Consider the following 22,975-nt stretch of genomic DNA (forward strand, 5'->3'; position numbering starts at 1 on the left):
CCATTACCTGACCTCACCCCAGCAAATGCCCATTTCCTCCCCCCTGTGTGAGCTGAGAGAGAAGAACGCACAGCCCAGCAGCCGGCGGGGCCGGCATTGGACGCGGGGCTGGCGGGGCTCCAGCCGCGGCGCTATATAGGAGCGAGGGAGGCGGCCGGGCTGCAGCCGGAGCCTCTGCTGCCGCTTCGGCCGTCGCTCGCACCCTTCTCGCTGCCCAGGGAGCTACAGCCTGCCAAGATGTGCAAAGGGTTAGCAGCGCTGCCCCACACGTGCCTGGAGAGGTGAGAGCGGCCGGGATGCGCGGGATGCCGGGGCTGCCTGCCCGCGGGGCTCTGAGGGTCACAGGGGCATCGCTCATGGGGGCTGCCAGGAGCCAGCTCTGAGCGGGCAGGGAAGGGAAGCTGGCTGGGGTGGCGCAGTGGCTGAGGTTCCTCGGAGGGATGAGCGCTGGTTTGGTCCCGAGCTCCCCACTCTGCCCTGGGAGTCGTTCTGCTGCGTGAGTTTGGGCTGCTCCAAACCCAGCCCTCCGCCGTTCTGGGCAGGAGCGCTTCATCCTCGGATCTTATCAATTTCCACAAAACACGGGGAGGACAGGAGGAAAACATCAGGACAGAGGTTTTGCCTTTCTGAGGTGGAAACAGCCCTGTCTCTCCAAAGTGCCTCACGATCCTCTTTTAATTGCCTGCATGCCACTGACACATGGAATAGCCAGAGCTGGCCCCTCTCACAAGGCTCAGCCCTGTACAGGGCACCAGCTCTGCCCCCCTTGTGGCACCCATCCTCATCTCCATCCCTGTCCACCCTGGTTCTTGCCCCACAACCTGCCCCTGATGGTGGCAAAGGCTCCTCACAACCCCTTGGGAGCTCAGGCGGGCTCCAGCCCCTCGCCATTTCCATGCTGATTGGAACCTGTCCTCTCCTCTGCTGCCATGGGCTTTGGAGGGGGTCCAGTGAGAAGCAGAGGTGCAAGCACCTGAGGTCTCACTGCAGCAGCAGGGCACTCAATGCTTCACCTAAGGGGGAAATTTAGGAATAGACTCAAGTGAATCCCTCAATGAGGGTTCCCACACCTGCAAATGCCTTAGCCCTGGTTTTTGGAGGAGACTGACAGTGGGAAATTCACTGCCCTGAGGGGAGCTCCTGAGAAGTTCCGGCTGAAATTGTGCCACTGAGGCTGATGCTGCTTGCCCGAAAGGCAAAATCTCACCACAGGCACAAACAGGAGCGCAGGCCTGTGATGGTTTTGTTGTTGGAAACTTGTCTTTCTGTGATGCTCCTGAATGCATGCTGACCTTGCCTGCTCCCCTGCAGTCTCCTGCGCCATGGGCAGCCAAGAGCACTCTTCCAGTTTCATGTGGGTGATCCACGTTTCTGCTCTGCTATCACCCTTGTTGCCACTCTTCTGACACTTTTTAACAGTACATTTTCTTAATAAAGATCTTCTCCCACTTCTCCTATGCTGCTGTTTTCATCTGCTGTACCCTCAAATCCTCACTCTTGAAGGCTGCATTCACACTTTGACACACAGAGTCAGGACTGCATTTGTCCCCTGTGCATCACGTTGGATTGCTCTTCCCAGCTGCTTCACTGCTGTGTCACAGACCCTCCTGCAGCTACTCCCAGCTCGTTCCCAAACTCTGGTATCTGCTGCTCGCCGCTGACCCCTTCCCAGCGCAGCTGAAGGCAGCTGCAAGCCCGCCTTCCCCAGCACATCCCCACAGGTGTGTGCTCCCTTCCCCACATGCCGCCCATGGATTCACCTCCCCCTGCACCTGCCCGTCCAAGGTGCCCTGCCCACCCAAGGAGCTGCTCCCACAGCTGCTTTCTGTGTTTTCTGGCCTCTTCAGACAGGGATGATAGGTTGAGAGGAATCTCTTCCTACGGCCAGAAGAGCCTTGACTCCTCTCCAATAGACCATATTTGTCCATGTGTCCACCACGGGTCTGACACAGCTGCCACTGACATGCCCGTACAGCATCACTCTTGCAGCTCTGTGCCTCCTCAAATCCCCTCGGGAGGCTTTTGCAGGTGAAGGGGCATTTCTCCTGGCCCCTCCCTGCCCTCAGGCCCAGCATCACCTTTAGCTTTCAGCTATAGCTTTAAACTCCTTTGAGCTTCTATTTTTGTTTTGCTTTTAAAGCTGGAGTCTCTCCTGGCCCTCCCCAGCAGCCCTTCTTGTCCTTGATATGTTTGACAGAGCCCATATTTTCTATTAATGCTTCTTGGAAGCTATTTCTCAGACTTTTTCTTGGCTTGCTCCCATATGTTCTCACAGTTGACCTTCCACCATTTACAGTCCTCTTGCTTTTTCTCACTTGGCCGGGGTTTTTTTCTTTAAAAGACGCCTTTTTTGTTTATAGCTGCCTTTTTCCCCCTGCTGTTTAGCCTTCCCTGAAGCCTTGCTTGATAGCTTGTAATCCATCTGCTGGAGGACGCCAGGATGGTGTCTTTAAATAGCCCTTCCTTCCCTCAGCTTTGAGCAAGGTCTGAGCACTTGCTGTGTGAAGCCACCATCAGCTGCATCCCAACCTCGTGTAGGTGTTGGCCTCATCCACACCAGGCATGGGGTCCCCAGGGGCTGCTCCAACAGCAGCAGAGTCCTGCTCCTGTCTGTCTTCCCAGCTCCTTGGGTCATCATGGGCTTAGTTTGACTTTGGGTGCCCCTGCTCCCAGCACAGCTCGTGTTATCCCTCTGCCTGCTCAGGAACTCCTGGTGTCCACTGTCCTTGCTTCCAAGGGCAGCCCCCGGCCCCTCTGCTGCTGTTCCCCCCTGCTCCTGCTGGAGCTGCCTGTGATGGGACACGTAGTGCAGCTGCTTGGAAGGGACTGTCCCTGCTGCACAGCACCTGGCTCTGGCAGGGGCTTGGTCCTGGCAACATCCTGACTCATCCCCCTCGAGCACTGGGAGAGGGACAAGGGGGCAGCCAGCATTTCTGCTCAGCCCCTCCTGAGAGATGCTCCCTGAGCCCATGTGTCCCCTTCCTGCAGGCACCTGTGGCCCCAGGTGCAGATGCCTGGGAAAGGAGAGTCAAGGGAGAGGCCAGCCTGTCCCCTCAGCTTTCCTGTGGCTCCCTCTGCCCTCACCCACTGCTTTGGTGTTAAGGGGCTGCCCACTTCACCTGCTCCTCATTCCTACAGCTGTGCCATCCCCACGGGTCAGGGCCATGCCAGGTGGTCCCAGTGTAGCAGCACTGGCCAGCAGGGTGCCAAGGGGCAGCTGAGGCTTGCCAGAGAGCTGGGCCCAGGACATCAAAGGCCAGCTCTGGCTCGGAGCACTTGTCTGCATTTTACTTATTTAATTACAGCTGGATGAAGGGCAGCATCCCAGACGCTCTGTGTGGGAGCGTGGTGACCTTGTCACCCTTTTCCTGAAGTCTTGAGCTCTCCAAGGTTCAGGTTTTCTCAGAAGCACTGGCAATGGGAAGAGTCCCTGTAGCTGCTGACGCTGTCCATGACAGCAGCTGTGTCTCTGTGCTGCACACCCGCTGCAGGCAGCCCCTGCAGCCCCAGGCTGGGCTGCTCCCTCTGCCTGGTCCTGCTGCCCACCTGCAGCAAGGGTGGCTGCTCACAGGCAGCTTTCTGCAGCAGAAACATGGGGCAGCTGGCAGGGAGCAGAGCAGAGCACAGCAGAGCAGACACCCCTGTGTCAGGTCTCCAAATGTCACCCGTGGGGACTGGTGGGTGGAAACCAAAACACAGAGAGAGTTTTACAAGGAGGGAAAAAATCAAAGGAATTGAAATGAAATAGCAGACATAGCAATGGAGCGATCATCCACAGAGGGCTTGTGAAAATAAACAGCAGAGAGGAAAATTGCAGGGAGCCCTGCAGGGAGCTGCTGTTCAGCTTTGCCAGCCATGCCGAAAGCTCAGCCCAGCCTGTGAGGAGCTGTCTGTCCCCTCTCCTTCACCTCCTGTGCCAGCAAGATAACCTGGAAGCCACCAAATGTTGCTGTGCCAGGGAAAAGCCCTGCCCTGCAAAGGTGGGGACTGGGGGTGGTGAGGGGTGTCTGTTTTCACTCCTTTATTTCTTCAGCCTCACACAGTACACCTGAGTGCTCCCTGCAAAAGCTCAGCCTGCTCTTGCTGCCACCCCTGAGCTGCAGTGGGGTAGGGGGCAGCCTCCTTAGCAGTTTTAGATGCTCAGGACCTAATTACTACTTGTCCTGCATGAAAGGGAGCATTTTGGGAGACAGCTGGGCCTACTGCCAAGCCCCAGGACCCCCTGTTTTCTCTGCATCCTCCAAATGCAGGTCTAGAGCATGGCCTTGGTGCAATGGGAAGTGGCAGTCAGCCTTTGGCAGCCTTCAGCTCCTGAGACATTTTTTCCCTCTCTGCCCAGAGAAGGCAGCGTCCAGGAGGTGCCTGTTTACAGGACCCTTCCCATTGCAGATATCAGGCTTATGTATTACTGACAAACATGCTGTGTATCTCTGTAAGGGCCCTGAGCGCTGTCAGCAGTGTGTGCTGGTGGCACATGTGGGGTGGCACCATGGGGCAGGCACCCCCAGCACGGCCTCTTCTCCAAAGGCAGCTCCTTCAGCTCCTCACCAGCCCCTCTCAAGCTCATCTCTATAGAGACTGAGCGGGGCACACACCCCCCTAACTCAGCCCCAGAGCAGCCTGACAGCCCTGCTGATGCAATTATCCTGGCCACAGATGGGGACAGAGCAGGAGATCAAGATCAAGAGCTGCCGTTAATGCACAGTGCCTGTTTAGAAACGCCGCAGACAGGCACGGCCTTTACAGCATTAAGGTCCATTTGTTCATCTGGAATTAATTACAGAGTGGGTGCAGAGCAGGGACTGTGAGAGTCCCACTGCCCTGCTCCTCTGCCTGACCTGTCTCTGCTCCTCCCCTGCTGCAGGGCCAAGGAGATCAAGACAAAACTGGGCACACTGCTCCAGAAGCCTGACTCAACCATTGACTTCATCATCCCCTACCCCGAGAAGCCAGAGAAGCCACCCAAGGCCCAGAAGTGAGTACTGCACTGGGTGGGCTGCAGCAGTATGTGTGCCCAGCCACTGGGGTGGATGGGAGCCCTTTTGGGATGCAGAGGAGCTGAGCCCTGCTGTGGGCTGGCACAGCAGCCTCTACATGGCAGGCAGCTTGTGGCACGCTCCTCGTGACCTGCCTGCCAGGTGCAGGCTCAAGAAGTTGTGTCAGGGCAGCATGGGACATGTCAGGTAATACAGCTCTATGGAAACTAGATTTCCCAAAAGTAAACTCAATTTACTTTTGGTGAGATTTCATGTTATTCGATAAAGGTTTTCCCAGAGGCATATGGCACTTGGACTTCTCTGAGTCACCTGCCTCAACCCAGAGGTGCCAGCCTCTGCAGCCATCCAGCTTTGGGGTGGCAGTGTGTCCCTGAGCTGGGTGCCCAGCCTCAGGCATGGCTGGCTCGGGGCAGCTTCATGGTGATGGGACCTCCTCACCCTATGGCCTTTGGCCTGACCATTGCTCCCCAGCACCAAGCTGGTGTATAGTACTGGCTTATCAACGTTATTTAAAGCAAATGAAACATTAATTATTTTGCCTGCCAATCCAGGGTGCAGCGGGTAACACACAGGGGGATGTTGGCCAGCACAATGCCCGCCTGACACAGCGCTGCCCCTGCCTGGCGAGAGCTGCCCGTGCCAAGGAGGGCTGGCAGAGCCTGGTGGATTTTGTGGTTCTCACTCCATCACTGTGTGCCCCAGATGCCTCTGTGACAGAGACATGTCCATCCCCATTAGCCATCCCTGCAGAAAGCCAGAGAACATCTCCACTCCCCACTCCCCGCTCTCTGGAGGAGCTGTTTTCTCCTACACTGCATCACTGTGCAGCCCTGGCATCACTCACCTGTCAGCATCTCACTCGCAGTTAATATCATCCCAGGGACATTCAGATAATGGGAAAGTGAATTTGGTGGTTTCCAGGAAATCTGGGTTGTGTTAGGTTGATTCTCCTATGATTCTCCTCCTCACTGGGGTGAGAAGTCACCTGACAGGGACATGGGGGCAGGGATAGCTTTGATCCTTGGCAGAAGTGCAAACACAGTTCAAGGTCCAGAAAGTGAAGGATAAGAACCGCTGTCATGGTGCCTGCTGCTGATGGTTTGGTGACAAGTAAGGGCTGGTACCCACCCTGGGCAAGCCTGGCATTCCTGCCACTCTCCTCTCCCTGTTGGAGCCGCATGGGCAGTGTGACATGGCTGAGCACCAGCACTGTACTTCCCCCAGACCCACCACTGAAGCTCCTGTGCCCCCAGGAGCAGGAGAGGCTGTCCTGCCCACTCTCCCTCCCTGCTCCCAGGGATGCTCTGCTCAGCCGAGGGGTTTCATCCCCCACGTGTGGCCCCTGCAGCAGCAAAACAAGAGAGTGCACCACTGCCTTTAAGAAGTGGAGAAGGTCCTCGGCCAGCCCAGTACTTGGTGCCGAGCAGGAGGGCTTCCCTTGCCCTCCAGCCAATGCTGGCAGGGGTACAGGGAAGGAGCTGGGAGCCCAGGACAGTTTGGTGAAACTCCTCAGGGCTTCAGTAAAACAACAAAAAGCCACAAACAACAACAACAACAACAAAAAACCCAAACCAACAACAAAAACCCCACAAACCCGTTCCGTCTTACTGCAAACATCACATTGAAAACTATATTAAAGGAAAAAAAAAAAAAGAGGAAAAACGGTGCAGATGGAAAGCGCTGGAGGTTCCCAGTGGGAAGGGTGCCAGGGGCCGGGGCGCAGGGCATGGGAACGGGGCGGGCGGGCTGTGGGAGCCGAGGGCTCTGACCCGGCCCCCGTGGCCAGCCGGAGCATCTTCCCCAGCCCAGCAGGAAAACACAGGGATGCTTCCCAGCCGCCCCTCCCGCCTGTGGGCCAGGAGGAGCCCCGTGGCTGCAGACGGGACTCGCTCTGCAGCTCCGCCGCAGCTCTGCCCACGCGCGGGGGAATTGGCCTTCCCCACCCCATCCTCACCCTCCCTGCACTCGGCTATCGCCCTCCCCTGGGCTGTGATGCAGCAGCGTCCCCATTCCATCCCCACACCACTGCCTCCGCTCTGAAAGTCTCTGCAACGTGTTACTCCATTCCTCCCTGTTTTCAAAGGAATTATTAAAAACCCTGGAGCCCAGACAGGGCTGTGGGGTAACCATGGACCACCTGGGCTTTCTTTACTCTTGTCAGGCCCTCTCCAGAGGAGGCTCTGCAGTGGCGCGATTCCTTGGAGAAGCTCCTGCAAAACCCCTGTAAGTTCACATCTCCCTGCGGTTGGTCACCTCCCCTCTTTCCACGTCCCCTGGGGTGCTCAGGGAGGGCTTTGCCCCCCTGGCACTGCCAGTGCTGAAGCGAGGGCTCACCTCCCCCTTGCCCCCAGATGGGCTCGCCAGCTTCCGCAGCTTCCTGCGCTCCGAGTTCAGCGAGGAGAACGCCGAGTTCTGGGTGGCCTGCGAGGACTACAAGAAAACCAAGTCCCCTGTGAAGATGGCAGAGAAGGCCAAAAAGATCTATGAGGAGTTCATCCAGACTGAAGCACCCAAAGAGGTCAGTGGCCATGGGGCAGGAGATGGTACTGGGAGGGATGAGGCTGCAGCCCTGTTGGCCTCCATCCCAAAGGACAGCGATGGCCGCAGAGCACCTCATGTGGTGGCTGAGAGGTCAGAGGGCTGTGTCCTTGTCAAGGGGCAGCCTCATCCCCACGTGCTGCACTCCCATCCTTCACAGCCCTGGAGCCCCTGTTTGCATGCTCAGCCCCTGCTGGGCTGCCTCCATCCATGGGCACCCTCAACACGTGCCTGTCCCCACCCTCCCCATGGGATGACCAATGTACAGTCATCTTCCTCCCCAAGTTAGCTTTGCAGCAGGACAGAGCTCATCCCGACAGCTTTGCCACCAATAATTCTACCAGAGAAATGAATCTGCTTCAGTCCCTCCCCTCACCCTTTGCATGATTGTTGGTGGGACAGAGCAGCGAGGGGAGACCATCACTCAGCCCTCCAAAGGCAGGCTCCCATCCCTCTGACACTCTCATGACAGGTGAACATCGACCACTTCACCAAGGCTGTGACCATGAAGAACCTGGTGGAGCCATCACCAACCAGCTTTGACATGGCCCAGAAGAGGATCTTTGCCCTGATGGAAAAAGACTCCCTGCCCAGATTTTTGCGGTCGGAGTTTTATCATGAATTAATCAAGTAGCAATGCAGCAGAGCTGTGCAAGGCATCCCTGCTGCTTCTCTCTAAACACCTGCCCCTTCTCCTGCAGCTGCTTTGCTTTCTCAATACCACCTAGAGCACTCAGAGGTGTTGCTAAGCTTCTCCCCCATGCTTTGGACTGTCCGGTGTCCTGGTGTTTCCTCTCTTACTATCTCTTTCCTCTCCCACAAAAGACCAATTTGCAGAAACTCTCTGGAGTTGGGACCCAGAGGGGTGAGGGAGCAGCCCCGGCTCTGCAGTGACCAGGAGCCATGTGGCCAGCTGACACATCCCTGACGCTGCAGAGCTTGGCATTAGCTGGAGGCTCCAAGGTGCTGATTTTGCCTTCTTAGGGCTCCTTAGAACATGACAAATTTTCTCAGTGTTTCCCATATTGCCAGCTTGGGCCAGGCTCGCTCCCTTCTCCCACTTTCCCCGTCTGCTGCTGAGAGTGCACAGGTACCTGCAGGTGCTCCCCTCCCTGGCCAAGGTGACGTGAGACACATCCACTGCCCGATTTGCGTCACCTTCCCTCTGAAAGCAGCCATTCAGCAGGCACAGTGACAGCTGGCCAGGGACGGGGGCACGGCAGGGACACCGGGGACACTGACACGTACAGCAAGGATGGCACTGTGACAAGGAGGGCAGGGACCGCTGTACGGCAGAAGCAGGTGCTGCAGGGCATGCCTGGCTGGCACCAGGGGTGAGCAGAGCGAGCCTGTGGCACCTCTTCCCCAGCAGCTCCACTCGGAGTCAGCCTGTGTGCTTCCCTCTGAATACAAAAACAACAGGATAAAGTGAGACCTGTTGGTCCAAAACACTGGGACTGCTTAGCAACGCCGAACTCCTGCTCACTCCAACCTTTGCACAGTGCCCTGAGCTGCCAGGGCACATCCTGTGCCACGTCCCAGTGCACAGCCCTCGTGGTGTGCTGGGATGCAGCTCTGGGGGCTGCCACGGGCTCTCTTGTTGCAGCTGCTTCTCTCTGCGGTAGGCACGCCAAAGCAATGCTCCTGCACAAACCCAGCATCGCACAGGAGGAAGGGAAGGCGTGCTGGGAAAAAGAGAGCTGAAATTCCAGCTGTTCAGGTCCAATTTGAAAAATCCAAACCAAACACACACCCATCATTGGAAACGTGAAAAATAACCCCCTGGCTTCTACAGCAGAATGTAGACCCTGCTGAGTTTGTGTAGCCTGCATCTCTCTCTGCTGTCTCCTCCTCTCTACCCAGGCCATGTGTTTCCATAGGCTGTCTCTAAAAAGGATTAGCTGCTTTCTAATGATTCAAAGCCAGCCTTCTGCTAAGAGAATAAATCACACCTGAGGAAGGGGCAAGGGCATACGTGAAAAGCAGCCCACAGGGTCTCATTTCAGCTTTGAGGGAAATGTGACAAACCCCTGCTCCACAGGGCCCAGATGGTTCATCCCTGAGTTGGTTTCCTGGTGCATCATCCACAGGGTCATGGCTTGCAAGGAGCTGCTTCAACCAGCAGCCTGACAGGTGCCAGCAAAACATCCATGGCCCTGCTGCCCACGGCATTTGGGGCTGCTCTGCCTCACTGCAAGTCATGGGACTCTAAGCAAAATGCAGTAACATAAACAATGGATTTGCCAGCCTCTTCAAGACTTTCAAAATCTGATCAAAACCCCGCCAGTCTCAAATATTTACACATTGTCACTATGGCAATGAAGAAAAATACATCCCAAGCAGCAGGAAATGGGCAGGAGTGGGGAGGCAGGGGAAGGATGGAGGCAGTCACAAATGTGACTCTTTTTTTAAGCTCTGGAGCAAAAGGCCTGGGAAAGTCGGTGCTGGAGCAGCAGGGTCGATGCTTGCAGGCATTCCCCTGGGGTGAATGCAGAGGGTGGCTTGGGTGACCTAAAGAGCCCAAGGGAGCCCATGAGCAGTAGGAGGGTGCCATCAAAAGGGCACAGGACCCCCCAGCAGTGTCCATCGTTCAGTGGGCAACAAGGGGGAGGCAGAAGCAGGGCTAAGTGCGGGACGGGGGGCTTGGCCAGCCCCTCTGCTGCCGGGTTCTCCCCCCACCTCTGCCTGCACACACTCCCTGCACCCTCCCAAAGTCTCCATGAACTGGTGTCAATTCAAGTGGATTCAGCATGTTCAAGCTCCTCATTTACAGCATGACTCAGAAAAGCAAAACGGAACAGACTTCCCTGCAGGAAGACCTGGATCTTTCATTTCTGCTTAATCCTTTGGCAGCTATTTCCAGGTTCCCTCACATGTTTCGCAGTTAAATGCCACCACCACCACTGCCGTAGAGTGGGGATGCTGCTGGAGGCTCTTGCTATGCACCATCAAATCCTGGGACGTCACTGCTGCAGCAACGACACATGGGGCAGGGAGAAGGTGTCTGGGTATGTGTGTGCTGGAAAGAAAGGCACAGCCTGGATTCAGGCTGGATTCGGGAGAAATGCCACAGCTCTGTTGGCAACCCTTCCCTGGCTCAATTTCTGTTAAAATGTTGGAAGTCTACTCTGGGGGCTGCCCGTGATCTACTGGGTGGCCAGAAAATGTGGCCACTGAAGTGTTTTGGAGCTCTAGGGAAGTTGTGTTTGTGTAGAAGAGCCATTTGGCTAATTACTCCAGCAGGCTTGCCCAGAAAGGTGATAACACCTGTACCAGCCCCATGGCCCAGCTTTCCATTAGCCCAGAGGTATTTGCTATTGGGCTGATTCCAACCATCATATTTCAGGTAGGAGATACTTCATGTATTTTATCACTCTAGTTCTTGTGAAATTTGGCATATATAGCAGTATATAACATAACATGTACATCTGTATTCCTGTATTCATATATACACGTGCACACACATATATACTTGTAACATGGGTATCTTGACCCCCTGAGAGTCAGAGAGCCAAAAAGCAGAGTTTCCACACCACAAAGATGTAGTGCTTGGGGTCCATCACAGAGAGGAGTGTGTGTGGGTTTTGCATTGTTCCAGACCCTCCTGAGGGAAACCTTGGCCATCCAGCTGAGAGAACACAAGGGTGCATCCTTCAGGATCACCCTGTGCCCGTGGCCTCTGTGTGCCATCCTGGCACCTGGGCTGGTGCAGGAGGAAGGTCTCGTGCCCCTCCAGGGACCCCTATCTCTGCCGTGGGGCAAGGCAGCCCCACTTTGCAGCCAGGGGCATGGGGCACCAGGCACTGCCTCCATGCCACCCTGGCACCCAGTCCCTGCCACAGGCACGCGTGGAGAATGGCTCCCTGCAGCTGCATGCCCCAGAGCGACACCAGAGGATGGTTTGATGTGTGTTCTATGGTGACTTCAGCAACATGGAGCCTCGCACCTCATCAGTCACAGGGAGAACCACACAGCTCTTGCTCTGCGTGCTGAGGCTGGGCTGCCCAGTCCCTGACTTGGGCACTGCCAAAGCCCAGTGGCTGAAAGTGTCCCAGATCTCATCCAGGCTCCCCTCAGGCCTTGGTCACTCCCTGGAGGATGCTGCATGCTGTGGCCAAGGGCTGGAGCAAAGGCAGGAGGGCGCAGCAGCTCCTCCCACCTGTGAGCTGCAGGTTTTCAGTCTGGAGTTCTCCATGGGATAGTCATGTGGGGAAGATGTGAGGAGCTGGTGTGCACTGAGGAGTTGTGTTAACCCATATTCATGTACCACTCAGTAATCCACACATAAACATGTATTTATGCTACTGTCTCAATGGACTGTTCATTTTGTCTCTTTGTTCTGAAGGTGCAGCACTTTCTTACCCACTACAGAGCACTCCCAAAACTTATACCTAAAAGCCCTGGCAAGACCAAAAGTCTCTGGACTGGGGCTGAGCAAGAGCCAGGCCTGCTCTCTGCACCCACAGGGCATGGCCCAGGGACAGGCTCGGCTTTGGGATAAAATGTGTTCCGTCCATTCAGAGTTGCAACGCATCTGCATCAGGGAAGGGCTCCTTGATCTTCCCCACTCCAAAGCTGTCAGGTGGACTCACACTCACCCCAGAGCCTTGGTGAGGATGGCTAATTCCCATGTTCAGCTGGTGGCCAGGCAAGGCATGGACCCATAAAAACCCCTTATCCCCTAGGATCATGATGCTGAAGGTGTCTGAAGGATGTAATTATTGATGCTTCATCTGCTGTTTCATCTTTCTGTGACTTAATCTCTGAGTGAAGCCACTTGTAACAAAACTTTTAAGAGTGACCTTGTCCAATGAATTGGATCTCCATGCATTTTCTTTTGTTCATGTAATAGCATAATAGCATTTTAGAAGGAACTAACACAAACATTTTATTTAGACTGCATTCATCATTATTTAAATATTGATACAGTTTTTGCAATAGTTACCAAGACTTCCCAGTACCAGGGGAAAAAAAAACCATAGCCACATGCTTGGCTATGTTCAGTGCTTTAGCAAGCCTCTCCATCTCTTAGCTGAGCATGCAGGGTGATAAGTGTTGGTACATTGAATAAATACAAAATAAAGCACATGTTAAAGAAAGAAGTTTCTCTATGGGCCTGGAGAGCCACAGCCTCCTCCTGCCATGCCAAAACCTCGGTGTGAGAGCTGCTGTCTGGATTGGGAGGCAGAGTGCAGGGTACGCAGTGGCCACAGCAGCAATACCTAATGAAGGAGAGACCAAGGCTGGGGGACAGTGAGACACCCGTGCTGCAGCTCAGGGCAGCAATCCTGCAGCCGCCTCCTGTGCCTCCCACTGCAGGTCAGTGCCCAAGCCCACAGCAAAGGCCCTGTCTCACCACAGCAACCAAAGTGTCAGCTGCCTTCCGGCAAAGCCCCGGAGCAGTAATGAGATAGACACATTCCTCCTACCATCTTCAGGAAAAGTGAGCCATGCTACTACTGAGATACATAAATAAGACCTTAAAAAACTCCAGCATTTTCAAGTACTCCCAAGCAGGGCCTTTCTTCCTCAGATATGGTGGTCCTATTCCCTCACAAACTGCTTCTTACAAGCCAGGACAGGCAAACCTGAAATGGCGCTCCCAGAGTCAGGAATATAAACCTGTCTGGGAGAGAAGGAACATGTTTCTGTTCTGTTCTGCTGGACTATTTAACCTGGGAGCATGAAGGTTGCAATTAATAATATAGGAAATAATGAGCCTCCCCCAAAGTAACAGCTCTGCACAGCCCTAGGGAAGATCCTTGGCCAGCACAAACTGGGTGCTACAGAGGGAGCAGCAGCCAGAGGGAAGAGTTTCCCGTGATGGCCGAGGGAGGCTGAGCTTCCCAGTGACTGTGGCTGTGATGATTGAGGGAGGCTGTCCAAAAAGTTTTGGTTTCCCTTCAAGAAAGAGCAGGAGCTCTTCCTGTGCCTGATACTGCAATGCAGCACAGCCTGAGCTCTGAGCATACACTCCTGACAGCCTGGACATTTGGGAGTTGTGAACAGCTAAGAACCAGAGCCAGCCCTTTTCACCTAAACCTCTGCAGATTAGAAAGGGGAGATGACAGTCTCCAGCACTTCCTTTGGCTGCCCCTCTGCCCTGCACCTGGCTGTGTGTCACGCTGTGACCCCACCAGCCTGGTCCCTCGGTGGGCAGAGCCAGGGCTCCCTGGGGCTCCCCAGCACCCTGCTGGCTCCCAGGGCTCGGCACTCGCAGCCACTGCCCCCGCTCCTGCCAGACAGACCCCAGCGCTCCTACACCGACCCGTCACAGGAGGGTTTGCTACACACACTGAGCCTGGATTGGGTTACAAATGCTGGCTGCTGCATGACATGGGATACAACTGGAACATTAGACAGCTACTGGAGACAGCTCTGTTGCTTCATGCCAATGAGTGCTTTTGCTGCCACATATTCTGCAAGAGCCCGGCCCGCCCCTGCCTTGCTGCAGGTTCAGGCGCACTGAGAGATGATGTTGGAGTTGCAGTCTAAGCTGTGAGTGTGGTTTCTTTTGCAGTTTTCGGGCCTACAGCCAGCACCAGGTGGGCTGACCAAGTCCAGGTAGTAAGGGGACTTGAGGAAGCGACGGTAAGAATCCTTCTCCATGAGGGTGAATATTTTTCTCTGAGCCTCATCAAAGCAGGACAGTGTAGGCTCCAGCATGTTGTGGCTCGTCTTCTCCCGTGTGCATGAATCCAAGTTCACCTGTCAAAGGGCCAAAGGGACAGTGTGAGTAGAACCTGTCCCAGATGGGGCATAGGAAAGGGAAAATCCAAGTATCTCTCCACCATGTGTGCTTGCTGAGCAGCTGTCTGAAGTGGCTGTTTGACACCCTGTAGCCTCAGCAGAATCTGTGCAGCTGGACACCAGTGCATCTCTGCTACCAGAAGAGCTGTCAGGGGAGACTGACACATACGTCCCTCTGGGATGCAGCTAGCCAGGAAACTCAAACTGCATGGGAGCAGCTGAAACATTGGGAATCATGGTCCTCTTGGGCTTCTCCCATTTCAGTGTGCGCATGGAATGGCCATGTGGTTGTAACTAAACACACTTTCTCTCTAGCCAAATTTAATATAAAATCAATAAAAGACCCACCACAACCTTCTAACTAGCAGAGAAGCAGAAGCCTTCATCTCTTGTAAAACTATTGACTTCTGCTTGGCTGTGCTGCTGGTTCAGAATTTAGGGTGGTGCCTTTGCCCAAGGAATGTTCAGTGCACGTACCTCTTTTGTGGCCTGCACTGAGATGAACTCATCATAGATCTTCCTGGCCTTGGGGCTGAGCTTGGCCGGTGACTTGGTTTTCTTGTACTCCTCACAACTGACCCAGAACTCGATGTTTTCCTCACTGTACTCAGATTTGAGAAAAGCGCGGAAAGCAGCCAGTCCTCCTATGGATTGTTCAGAGGAAAACCAGGTCAGGCAAGAGCATTGGACCCTGAACACGTGCGCCCCTGAATCACAGCAAGCAGTGATTGTGGGTTCTCCTTCCCAGAGCTGGATGAGGAGCTGCCCTGGGCTGGCAGTGGGGAGGCTGGAATTCAGACAGGCCCCATGGGGGTGTCACACGTGGGGGCCCAGCTGCCTGTTCCCCCACTGTGACCTCCAGTGTCCCTGCCAGGCGAACACAAGCAACTCGTGTGTTCCCAGGAGGCCTTGAGGAGACAGCCAGCATGCTCCACAGAGTCTCAGACCATGGGAACAATGTGAAGGAAACATCAAGGACGTGAGTGTAGCCCACAGCTGATGGGAAGGCAAAGTTTCCCATAGGTTCAGCTGCAAATAATATCTCCTCCTTTTGGTTCTTGTTTAACCCACCACTAACTGTGTGTCCCAATCTTGCCCTCCTCTTGCACAAGGGCTAAACCAGTTGCTTTCACAAAACAGACAGCTCAGCAGTAGGCCAAAACCACACTCATGATGCGTTGGAATGGACCCTTGCCTTGGATCTGAGCAAGAGACCCCTTCCCCACCCCTCCCAGAGCTCTGCATGGCCAAAGGAGCTCCTGTGTGCCCCTAAGAGACAATCATAATGTTCTGTGTCCCTCCCATCCCCTCCCAGGACTGTTCAGAGCACACATGCTCTGCAGGCAGCATAAGAGCACTCTTCACTTACTGTCATGATGGATCAAATTTTCCAAAGACTCTGCCCATTTTCTTACTTCCTCTTGGCTAAGCCTAAGAAGAGACAAAGGGAGAAACACAGGGCTGAGTTAAAGAGAGTATAGAAAGGACAAATTTGGTTTGTTTGTCAACACTACTAGAAAAATCTTTTTTCCTAATTGTTGTAAGAGCATACACAAGAGACTGAGAATGAAATATCAGCTTGTTTTACAGATACCTCCAGGGATCCCAGATCTAACCTACAGAAATTTTGGTTTGCAATCCTCATCACCAGCCATGGGCTAGAAATGAATTTTCCTGGAAAAAAATTGGTGTGGATTTCATATTTATTTTGTGCCTGGCTGCATCTCTTGCTAGAACACAGGTCTGGAACCACTCTTAGAAGTCATATCAGTGAACTCCAAAGGACTGGTTCCTTTAAGCTGTCAGGGGAACAGTAGCTATGTGGAAAAGAGGAATGTGGGAACTGGAAACACACGGGGAACACATCCTACATTCATCCCCTCTACCATACTAGAACACCCTGGGGCTCATCTGTTCCAGCAGCAAAGCTTGGCTTTTGGAGCCCTCTTTGGAGAGAGCACTGTGTCCTTGCAGACTGGGGAGAGCAGTGACAGCCTGACAGGCTGCTGGCTGGTTTGTGTGCCTTCACCTCTGTGCAGCTGTGGGCAGCACTGCACAAACCCAGCCCAAAGAGGCATGGCATGCTGATTCTGCAATGTGTCCAGCTGCACTGGCTCTGGAATGGAGTCATTCCCCTGTGCAGGACACTGTACACGCCCTCCCCATGCTCATTCACATCGAATCACAGACGAGGTGCCAGAAGGGACCTCTAGTGCAGCATTCTTCATGGAAATTGAAGTCCTCAGGTGTTGATGGTCAGCTGGCAGGACTATCAACACCTCAGGGCCATTGCCACACTAGATCCAAGCACAGGTGTTCAGGAAGAACTGGGAAGCAGCACCACAAGTCCAGCTTGGTGAAGGAATAAACAACATGCTGCAGCCAGTCTGGGATTAACTAGGTGACAGCATCTGCTCTTACCTCTGGCTTGAAGATAACTTCTCCTTCTTGCCCTGGGAAGAGCTGTAGTCACAGGAATCTGACTTCTGCAGCAAGAAGCCCAGGCGGTGCTTCATGTCTTTGGCACTGAAAGAAAAAAAATCAAGGAGGAGATGAAGACAATGCTTTGCACTCCCTCTGCAGCCTCCTCCAGCATTACTCAGTGACACAAATGCAGGTCACTGACAGGGACTCCAGTGCTGATTTTCCCCTCATTGCATAATGCACATTTTTCATTCTAGACAAGCACAATGGCAAACAAGTCATTTTTCATGTTCAACAGCATCTTGCTGAGAAGGTCATCAGACTGGAAGCAGGTGGCAAAGGGGGAGAAGCTGCTGTTTTCCTACTGTTTACAGTAAAAATATTGTGATAGAAAAGCATCACCGTGCTGTGTGTGTTACCTCTCCATGAGCTGATTTGCCCAGCTGCCAATGTATAGTTCTTACACCCTTACTAATCCCTTCCTGCAGCCCCTGCCATTTCCCCACCTCATCAGCTGGCACAGGAACAGCAGGGCCATGCCAGACCACCCCACCAAGCCCATGACACAGAGGGAAGGGAGGAAGTCAATGGCTTGGAGCAAGACTGTGGGGTGAAGTCAGGGGATGAGCCAAGAGCTCCACCACAAGCAGCCCACGCTGGCTGCAAGCTGCTTCCCCGCTCCACAGCAAGCTCCTCTGAAGATTCATCCTTAATTCTGTTCCACCTTCCAGCTCAGGACAATCCTTTCTTCACAGCAGCTTCTGGGCACGCAGCTGATACTGGCCTTGGCACCTCTCTCTGGGTTTCCTTCCAGTTTAAGAATGGGGGGTGGGTAAACCGTGCCTGCTTGCTCAGGAGCACAAGCCCTGGCCTGCCCCAAGGTGCAGCCACAGCGTAAAGCAGGAAATTCTCCTTCTCCTCAGATGTGAGCCTGGAAAAGAGCCAGAGGCTGTGCCACAGGGCTGAGCCCCAGTAGCTGCTCAGCACCCCAGCACTGCTCTCTGCTCCAGCGCCCTGTCAGGGATCCTGGCCATACCTGATCCCATTGCTTGCCTCAGAAATGTTCCCTTAACAGCTCCGGCACTCAGGGAGAGCAAAGGGAGCTCACAGCTGCCTTAGAGCAGGGTGCCTGTGGCCAACACCAACACCCAGGCTCTGCCCAGGCACCCGTGGGGACTCTGGGCTGCCAGGCTTGGGCTGCCTGGTGCTGTCATGCTCCTTGCCCAGGAGAAGGAGACTGCTCAGCTTTTCAGGAGGGTGGCAGCAGGAGGAGACAAGACACTGCTGCTTGCAGCCAGGCCCACAGCTTTCTGGAAGAGAGGCATTTTGCTGGGAATCCTGGACAGAGGTGTTTAAAAGATGTGAACTATTTTTCCTCGCATTTTTCAATATTTTTTTATCCTCATCAAATGTTCCTGCAAATTGGAAGTGTCAACACTTTTTCCTCGTATTTTCAGCACCCGTTTTTAAATCCAACCATGAGCAGGAAGCTTTGTCCTCAGATGATAGGATAAAGCTTTCATCTTTAGCTCCCATCCCCGGACGGGAGCCAGCTGAGTCTCTGCTTGCATTTTCCCAAGCCGCTGCACATCTGCTGGGAAGCAGCCTCAGGAGCGCTGCTGCAGGCACGGGTGGACAGCAAGGCAGCGCTGCACCAGCACGAGTTTCGATGGGCTGCATGAGAAGGGAGCGTTGTGCCTCCCTCCAGGGCATCCCCAGAGCACCTGAAAGGGAGTCACACCCCTCCAGGAGGGCTCATGCCAACCTAGAGCCCCCCCCGTGCTGGGCTGTGGGGCACGCCATGCTGCCGAGGGCACATTTGGGGCTGTGCAGCTCAGCCCAGCCTGAGTGGCAGCGCACGGCAGGGGTGTGATGAGCCCCACAGCAGCCCCAACAGGGCTGTGCATTGGGGAACAGCCTGACCTGGCCCCTCAGCATCACCCAGGGGACTCGGGCTGATCCCACACCAGCTGCTGCCGCATCCCCATCCACCGCGCCTGCATCGCTGCCTGCTGGCACACGGGTCTCTTGCGTTGCCACGCTGCATATCTGCATTTGAAATGCATTTCAGAGGATAATCCTCAATTGTTATCCTGTCTGCCTTGCTTCCCCCTCAAAAGAATCAAGAAAATTTAGCAGAGAAGAGCCAAAGGAGAAAAGGGGCGCAAAGACTGCAGCAGAAGCAGCTGACAGGAATATCAAAATATCGCAATGCTAAAAGCTGCTGTTTTTGATGATGGGGATGATGGGAAGGAAGGCTTTAGAGTTCTCCCAGCTCCGTACAAAACCTTTCTGCAATTCTGCTTCTAGCTGAAAAAAAACCACAAAAGCCTCTAAGCAGTCATTTGTATCTAATCTTGCAAAATAATCAGAGCCAAATCCGTCCTCCTGCCTCGGACACAAAGCGCGACGCATCAGCGCGTCTCCGGGCTAACGAGACCATTCCCAGATGCTCAGAAATAAACAGTACCTTTTTAAGCAAGTGGCTGGCAGTGCAGCGAGTCCCTTGCACATCTTGCTGCCGGGGTCGGGTCGGTATTCCAGGAACAACAACAAGGAGGCAGGAGGCGGCGGAGGCTGCGCACGGCGCTGGGCTCGGTGCGGTGTGCGCGGCAGCGGCGCTGCCTGGGCTCGGCTTTATAGCCCAGCCCGAGAGCCCGGCAGCGCTGGCTGACCCAGTCAGGAGTCAGCGCAGCAGCAGCAGCAGCACCCGTCCCCTTTTTGCCCACCCCAGAGGAAGAGGGTGACGTATAAAACCCAGACAAAGGGGTTTAGAGAGAGATTGAAAAACCTTACCAGAAACGAAGCTCGATGTCTGGCTGCAGAGGTGGAAATCTTCGAAAAGGGCTCAAAAAGCTTCGGGGGCTTCCTCTGTTGCAGGAGGTTGGGATGGTGCAGATGAAAAGCAGATTTTCGTGGGGGGACACAAATAGTAAAAAAGGTCAGAGAATCAATTCTGAGACGTGAGATGAGCTTTGCTGGTTCCTCTGTTAATTTCCTTTCCTCTTCTATTTAAAGTAACCTGGATCAAGAAAGGGACAAGAATTTTATACAGAAAAGGTTACCATAATCCAAACGAATGCAGAAAATAGAGCTCTTAAGGGATGAAGAATGTAAATTCACCAGGGAACTACCCAGGCAGATGAGACTTTCCAGTTTTATTCCAGAGTCATGTGAATGTATATTTTTGGTGAGGTTGCAACAAAAGCCTGGGGAGGGGGGAGGTGGTGCAAGGCACCATTGGAATATAAAATGTGCATGTCTCAGCACATAAATTTGAGGATAGCTCACATACATGCGTGGAAAAAAGGAATCTAGGTTGGCAGTGCATCTGCCTTAGATATGAGTATCACTGCAGCACCTTCTCCATTTGCATTTGCAAAATCAAAAGTCAGACCCGGGGACTCTGGGACTCACCAAGGAAAGATGGTTAATTAAAATAAAAGGCTTAATTGTGCCTGCCCAGAATGTCTTTGAAGAAGTTCTGAGGGTTCTTCATGCTAAAGAATGAGCCCATGAAACACCTGTGGGGGTGCCTGCACTGCCCTGGCTCTGCTGTAGTTCCAAGAACAGGATGACTTCAGCTACTTGTCCTCAGCCCTTGGATGGTGCAGAAGGCATCTCTCTCCCTGCCCCTCTAGGGAGAGCGAGAATTGGCTGATATTTATTGAGTTGCAGCTCAGCACAGCCTGTACCATCCTCACCAAAGCGGGGAGGGCTTTGGGCAGACGGAGGTGCATATGGGCTGCTGCATTTTAAGTCCTGCTCCCACTGTGAAATAAAGGAGCTTCTGATTAGCAGCAGGCTGCCTGCCCACACTATCCACTGCTGCACCTCCTCTCCCAGAAACCTTTCAGTGCTTTGCTCACGATCTGCAGGATGAGCCTTTCCCTTCTGTGTCTCAAGAGTCTACAGCCAGCAGCGTCGAGTCCAAATCCCCAAAGAGTTTACCTGCCTTGGCATACTGCATCCTCTCAGATCATTAATTGTGCTGAAAGGCAATGCTCTAATTAACTGTAAAACGCTTTTGTAGGAACAGGACTGTCCTGCTGCCAAACCTGAGGCTATGAGCCTGCGAGTCCTGCACTGTTTGGACTAAAAATCAGCTCCAGCTCAGGGCAGTGGAAAACTTTACCTGAGCGAATGCCCTCGTCCTTTTAGTGTTGGTGAGTTGACAGCCCTTGGGTGGATCTGTAGGAAGCAACTGAGCCCTGGCAGAGTTGGTGCCTAAGCTCTGTGGTGTCTTCTGTCTGGGTAGAAGTTGAAGGGCAGAATATGGCCAACAGAAAAATCTTAACTAATTATTTACTAAATATATGTTTAATTTCATTTGACGGTCAAACTTGTGCGATGTTACTGACATTCAAACAATTCAAGAGCTCATCTGGCTGACACAATCGAGGTGTTTGCAAACTCTAACCTTGCTCCTCTCTCTGGCAAGGTTAGAGCTCTGGCTCAGGCAGGTCACAAAGGCTGCTTGCTAGGGAAAGGAACTTCTGTGCAGAACACAAAAATTCTGCACTTTGTCTGCAAAATGTTGTATACTGGATTTAGGAATGTCACACTTCTTTTTGTATTGCAAGCACGTTTGCTGCATGGCTCTAATGACACTCAGATGCTGGTGTTGCTGACATCAGGTCACCTTTTGCATTCCCCAACTTCTGTGTGAGCAGGCTGTAATCAGGAATTTCTGGCACTGCCATCACAACAGCCAGCCTAAATGGCTTTAAAATAAGGGCCATTCTCCCTGGACTGGGCATGGAGACTCCTAGAAATCCTGCAGTTGAAATTTCCCTTTTTCCAGTTCATTAACACTGACTGGCTCAGCCTGGACCCCATGAGAGGAGTTTGGGCTTGTGCACTGTTTCTCCTCTAAGCTGTGTTTCCCAGCTTTCGCAGTTTAATATCCTCTCAGCTACACCAGCTGGTCTCCAATCTAAAGTATCCCCTTCCATCTCCCACCATCACAGGCAGGCCTCTTCCTCCAGGGCAGGCACAGACTGCGCTGTGCTCAACACCAAGCTCTTCTCCCCCTCCTCCTCCTCCTCCTCCTCCCTGCCAGCTCGTGAAGCAGCAGCTCACGCCATGTTTTACGCCTGGCACATCATCCCTGGCTTTCCTCACCTGCTCATGGAGAGCTCAGAGGCGAGGATCAGCTTGGGTGCAGGGCTGGGGGTGGGCTGGGCCATCCCTGCAGGCCTTTGGAGGCACCCAGGGGCTCTCAGGAGCCAGCACAATTGCAAACGTCTGTGGTACCCACCGTGGCATCCCTCCCCCGCCCGCTTCATCCCTGCTGCATCTCGAGCAGCTGGAGATGAGGCTCTGAAGGGAGCTTTCCCTCCCACCACTGCCGGGGAAGAACGTCACACCCGTGTGCTCACCCCGCACACGAGCGCGTGTGGGAAGCGTCCCTCGGCCCCCACAGCCAGACGCAGCCCGTGGGAGCAGGCAGGGAGCACGGGGAGCGCCGCTGCTCCCCTGGTCATTGCCTGCAGCTGAGCTGCCCCAGACCATTGCCCTCCTGCCCCAGTCCCGTCCCTTCTCGTCCCAGAGCAGCTGCCGTGGGACGGGAGGGCACCAGGAAGATGCTGCTGCTTTGCGTCACCGGGAGCCAGGAGGGCGTGATGTGGGGCTGTGGGGATGGGCTGCTGGGCCTCTCCTGCCACAGCTGCCTTCCTTCCCCAGCCTGCCCCGCAGGGGCTGTGAGCCACTCCTGCTCCTGTGCCAGCGCCCACAGAGTCAGCCAGGCACCTTGGCAACGGGCGAGCAAATGCCCAGGTGTGCGCAGTGGACACTGGGCAAAGCACTGCGCATCTTTCTCATGGCCAACCATAATCCGATATGTGTCTGGCAGACAGCATTGGTGAGGAACTGGAACATCTCCAACACAGCTGAAAAGCATCACTGGGCTTGGCACTGGACCCCAAGCCCCCAGGCTGCAGAAGCCCCCCACATGTAGCCACTCTGGTGACATTTCTGCCCAGGCAAGTGGCCACAGTGCTGAGCCCTGCTGTGGGGAGGGGACCTGTACACCTGTTAGCAGGTAAGATTTCCTTCCAGCACTGAGAACTGAATCTTACCCAGCAGGCATGTGACTTGAGCGAATTACAGCTAATGAGCTGAGAGCAGAGAACCCTGGAAGGACCATAGGGGTGTGAGCTTGGATGGATGAACTCAGCCCGTGTCTGAGCCTGACACTGCATGCAGCCACATTTCCTGTCCCAGGGCACTGACTGCGGCCTGACCTCCCTAAGAGACACACAGAG

General features: G+C 54.2%; 2 protein-coding genes across 6 annotated transcripts; one reads left to right on the forward strand and one right to left on the reverse strand.

Annotated features, from left to right (window-relative positions):
- Positions 1-120: 120 nt before the first annotated feature.
- On the forward strand, positions 121-13,409 carry RGS5 (regulator of G protein signaling 5). The gene is made up of 5 exons (XM_074546530.1): positions 121-281; positions 4,865-4,975; positions 7,159-7,220; positions 7,349-7,515; positions 8,008-13,409. Exons 1-5 carry the CDS (start codon positions 238-240, stop codon positions 8,167-8,169), a joined length of 546 nt encoding a protein of 181 aa, XP_074402631.1. The 5' UTR covers positions 121-237; the 3' UTR covers positions 8,170-13,409.
- On the reverse strand, positions 12,398-20,361 carry RGS4 (regulator of G protein signaling 4). Of its 5 annotated transcripts, none has more exons than XM_005493610.4 (6): positions 20,127-20,361; positions 19,506-19,731; positions 16,707-16,811; positions 15,655-15,716; positions 14,763-14,929; positions 12,398-14,243 (listed from the first exon to the last, which is right to left on the reverse strand). In XM_005493610.4, exons 3-6 carry the CDS (start codon positions 16,799-16,801, stop codon positions 13,992-13,994), a joined length of 576 nt encoding a protein of 191 aa, XP_005493667.1. In that variant the 5' UTR covers positions 16,802-16,811; positions 19,506-19,731; positions 20,127-20,361; the 3' UTR covers positions 12,398-13,991. The 5 variants fall into 5 exon arrangements, with proteins under 5 accessions (XP_005493667.1, XP_005493666.1, XP_014127187.1 ...); XM_005493609.3 differs by lacking the exon at positions 20,127-20,361 and adding an exon at positions 19,833-19,974; XM_014271712.2 differs by lacking the exon at positions 20,127-20,361 and having other exon boundaries at positions 19,506-19,825.
- Positions 20,362-22,975: the final 2,614 nt, after the last annotated feature.

This window comes from Zonotrichia albicollis, chromosome 8, assembly GCF_047830755.1.
Source record: "Zonotrichia albicollis isolate bZonAlb1 chromosome 8, bZonAlb1.hap1, whole genome shotgun sequence".
NCBI classification, from domain to species: domain Eukaryota; kingdom Metazoa; phylum Chordata; class Aves; order Passeriformes; family Passerellidae; genus Zonotrichia; species Zonotrichia albicollis.

What these genes read in the sequence shown, in the direction of transcription:
- RGS5 (XM_074546530.1), top strand. Translation starts at nt 238, where the DNA reads ATGTGCAAAGGGTTAGCAGCGCTGCCCCACACGTGCCTGGAGAG. An exon ending in AAGCCACCCAAGGCCCAGAA is followed by an intron (nt 4,976 to 7,158) that starts GTGAGTACTGCA and finishes TACTCTTGTCAG; the next exon opens with GCCCTCTCCAGAGGAGGCTC. An exon ending in AGACTGAAGCACCCAAAGAG is followed by an intron (nt 7,516 to 8,007) that starts GTCAGTGGCCAT and finishes CTCTCATGACAG; the next exon opens with GTGAACATCGACCACTTCAC.
- RGS4 (XM_005493608.4), bottom strand. Translation starts at nt 19,223, where the DNA reads ATGTGCAAGGGACTCGCTGCACTGCCAGCCACTTGCTTAAAAAG. An exon ending in AAGTTATCTTCAAGCCAGAG is followed by an intron (nt 15,717 to 16,706) that starts GTAAGAGCAGAT and finishes GTCTCTTCTTAG; the next exon opens with GCTTAGCCAAGAGGAAGTAA. An exon ending in CAGTGCAGGCCACAAAAGAG is followed by an intron (nt 14,244 to 14,762) that starts GTACGTGCACTG and finishes GCCCTTTGACAG; the next exon opens with GTGAACTTGGATTCATGCAC.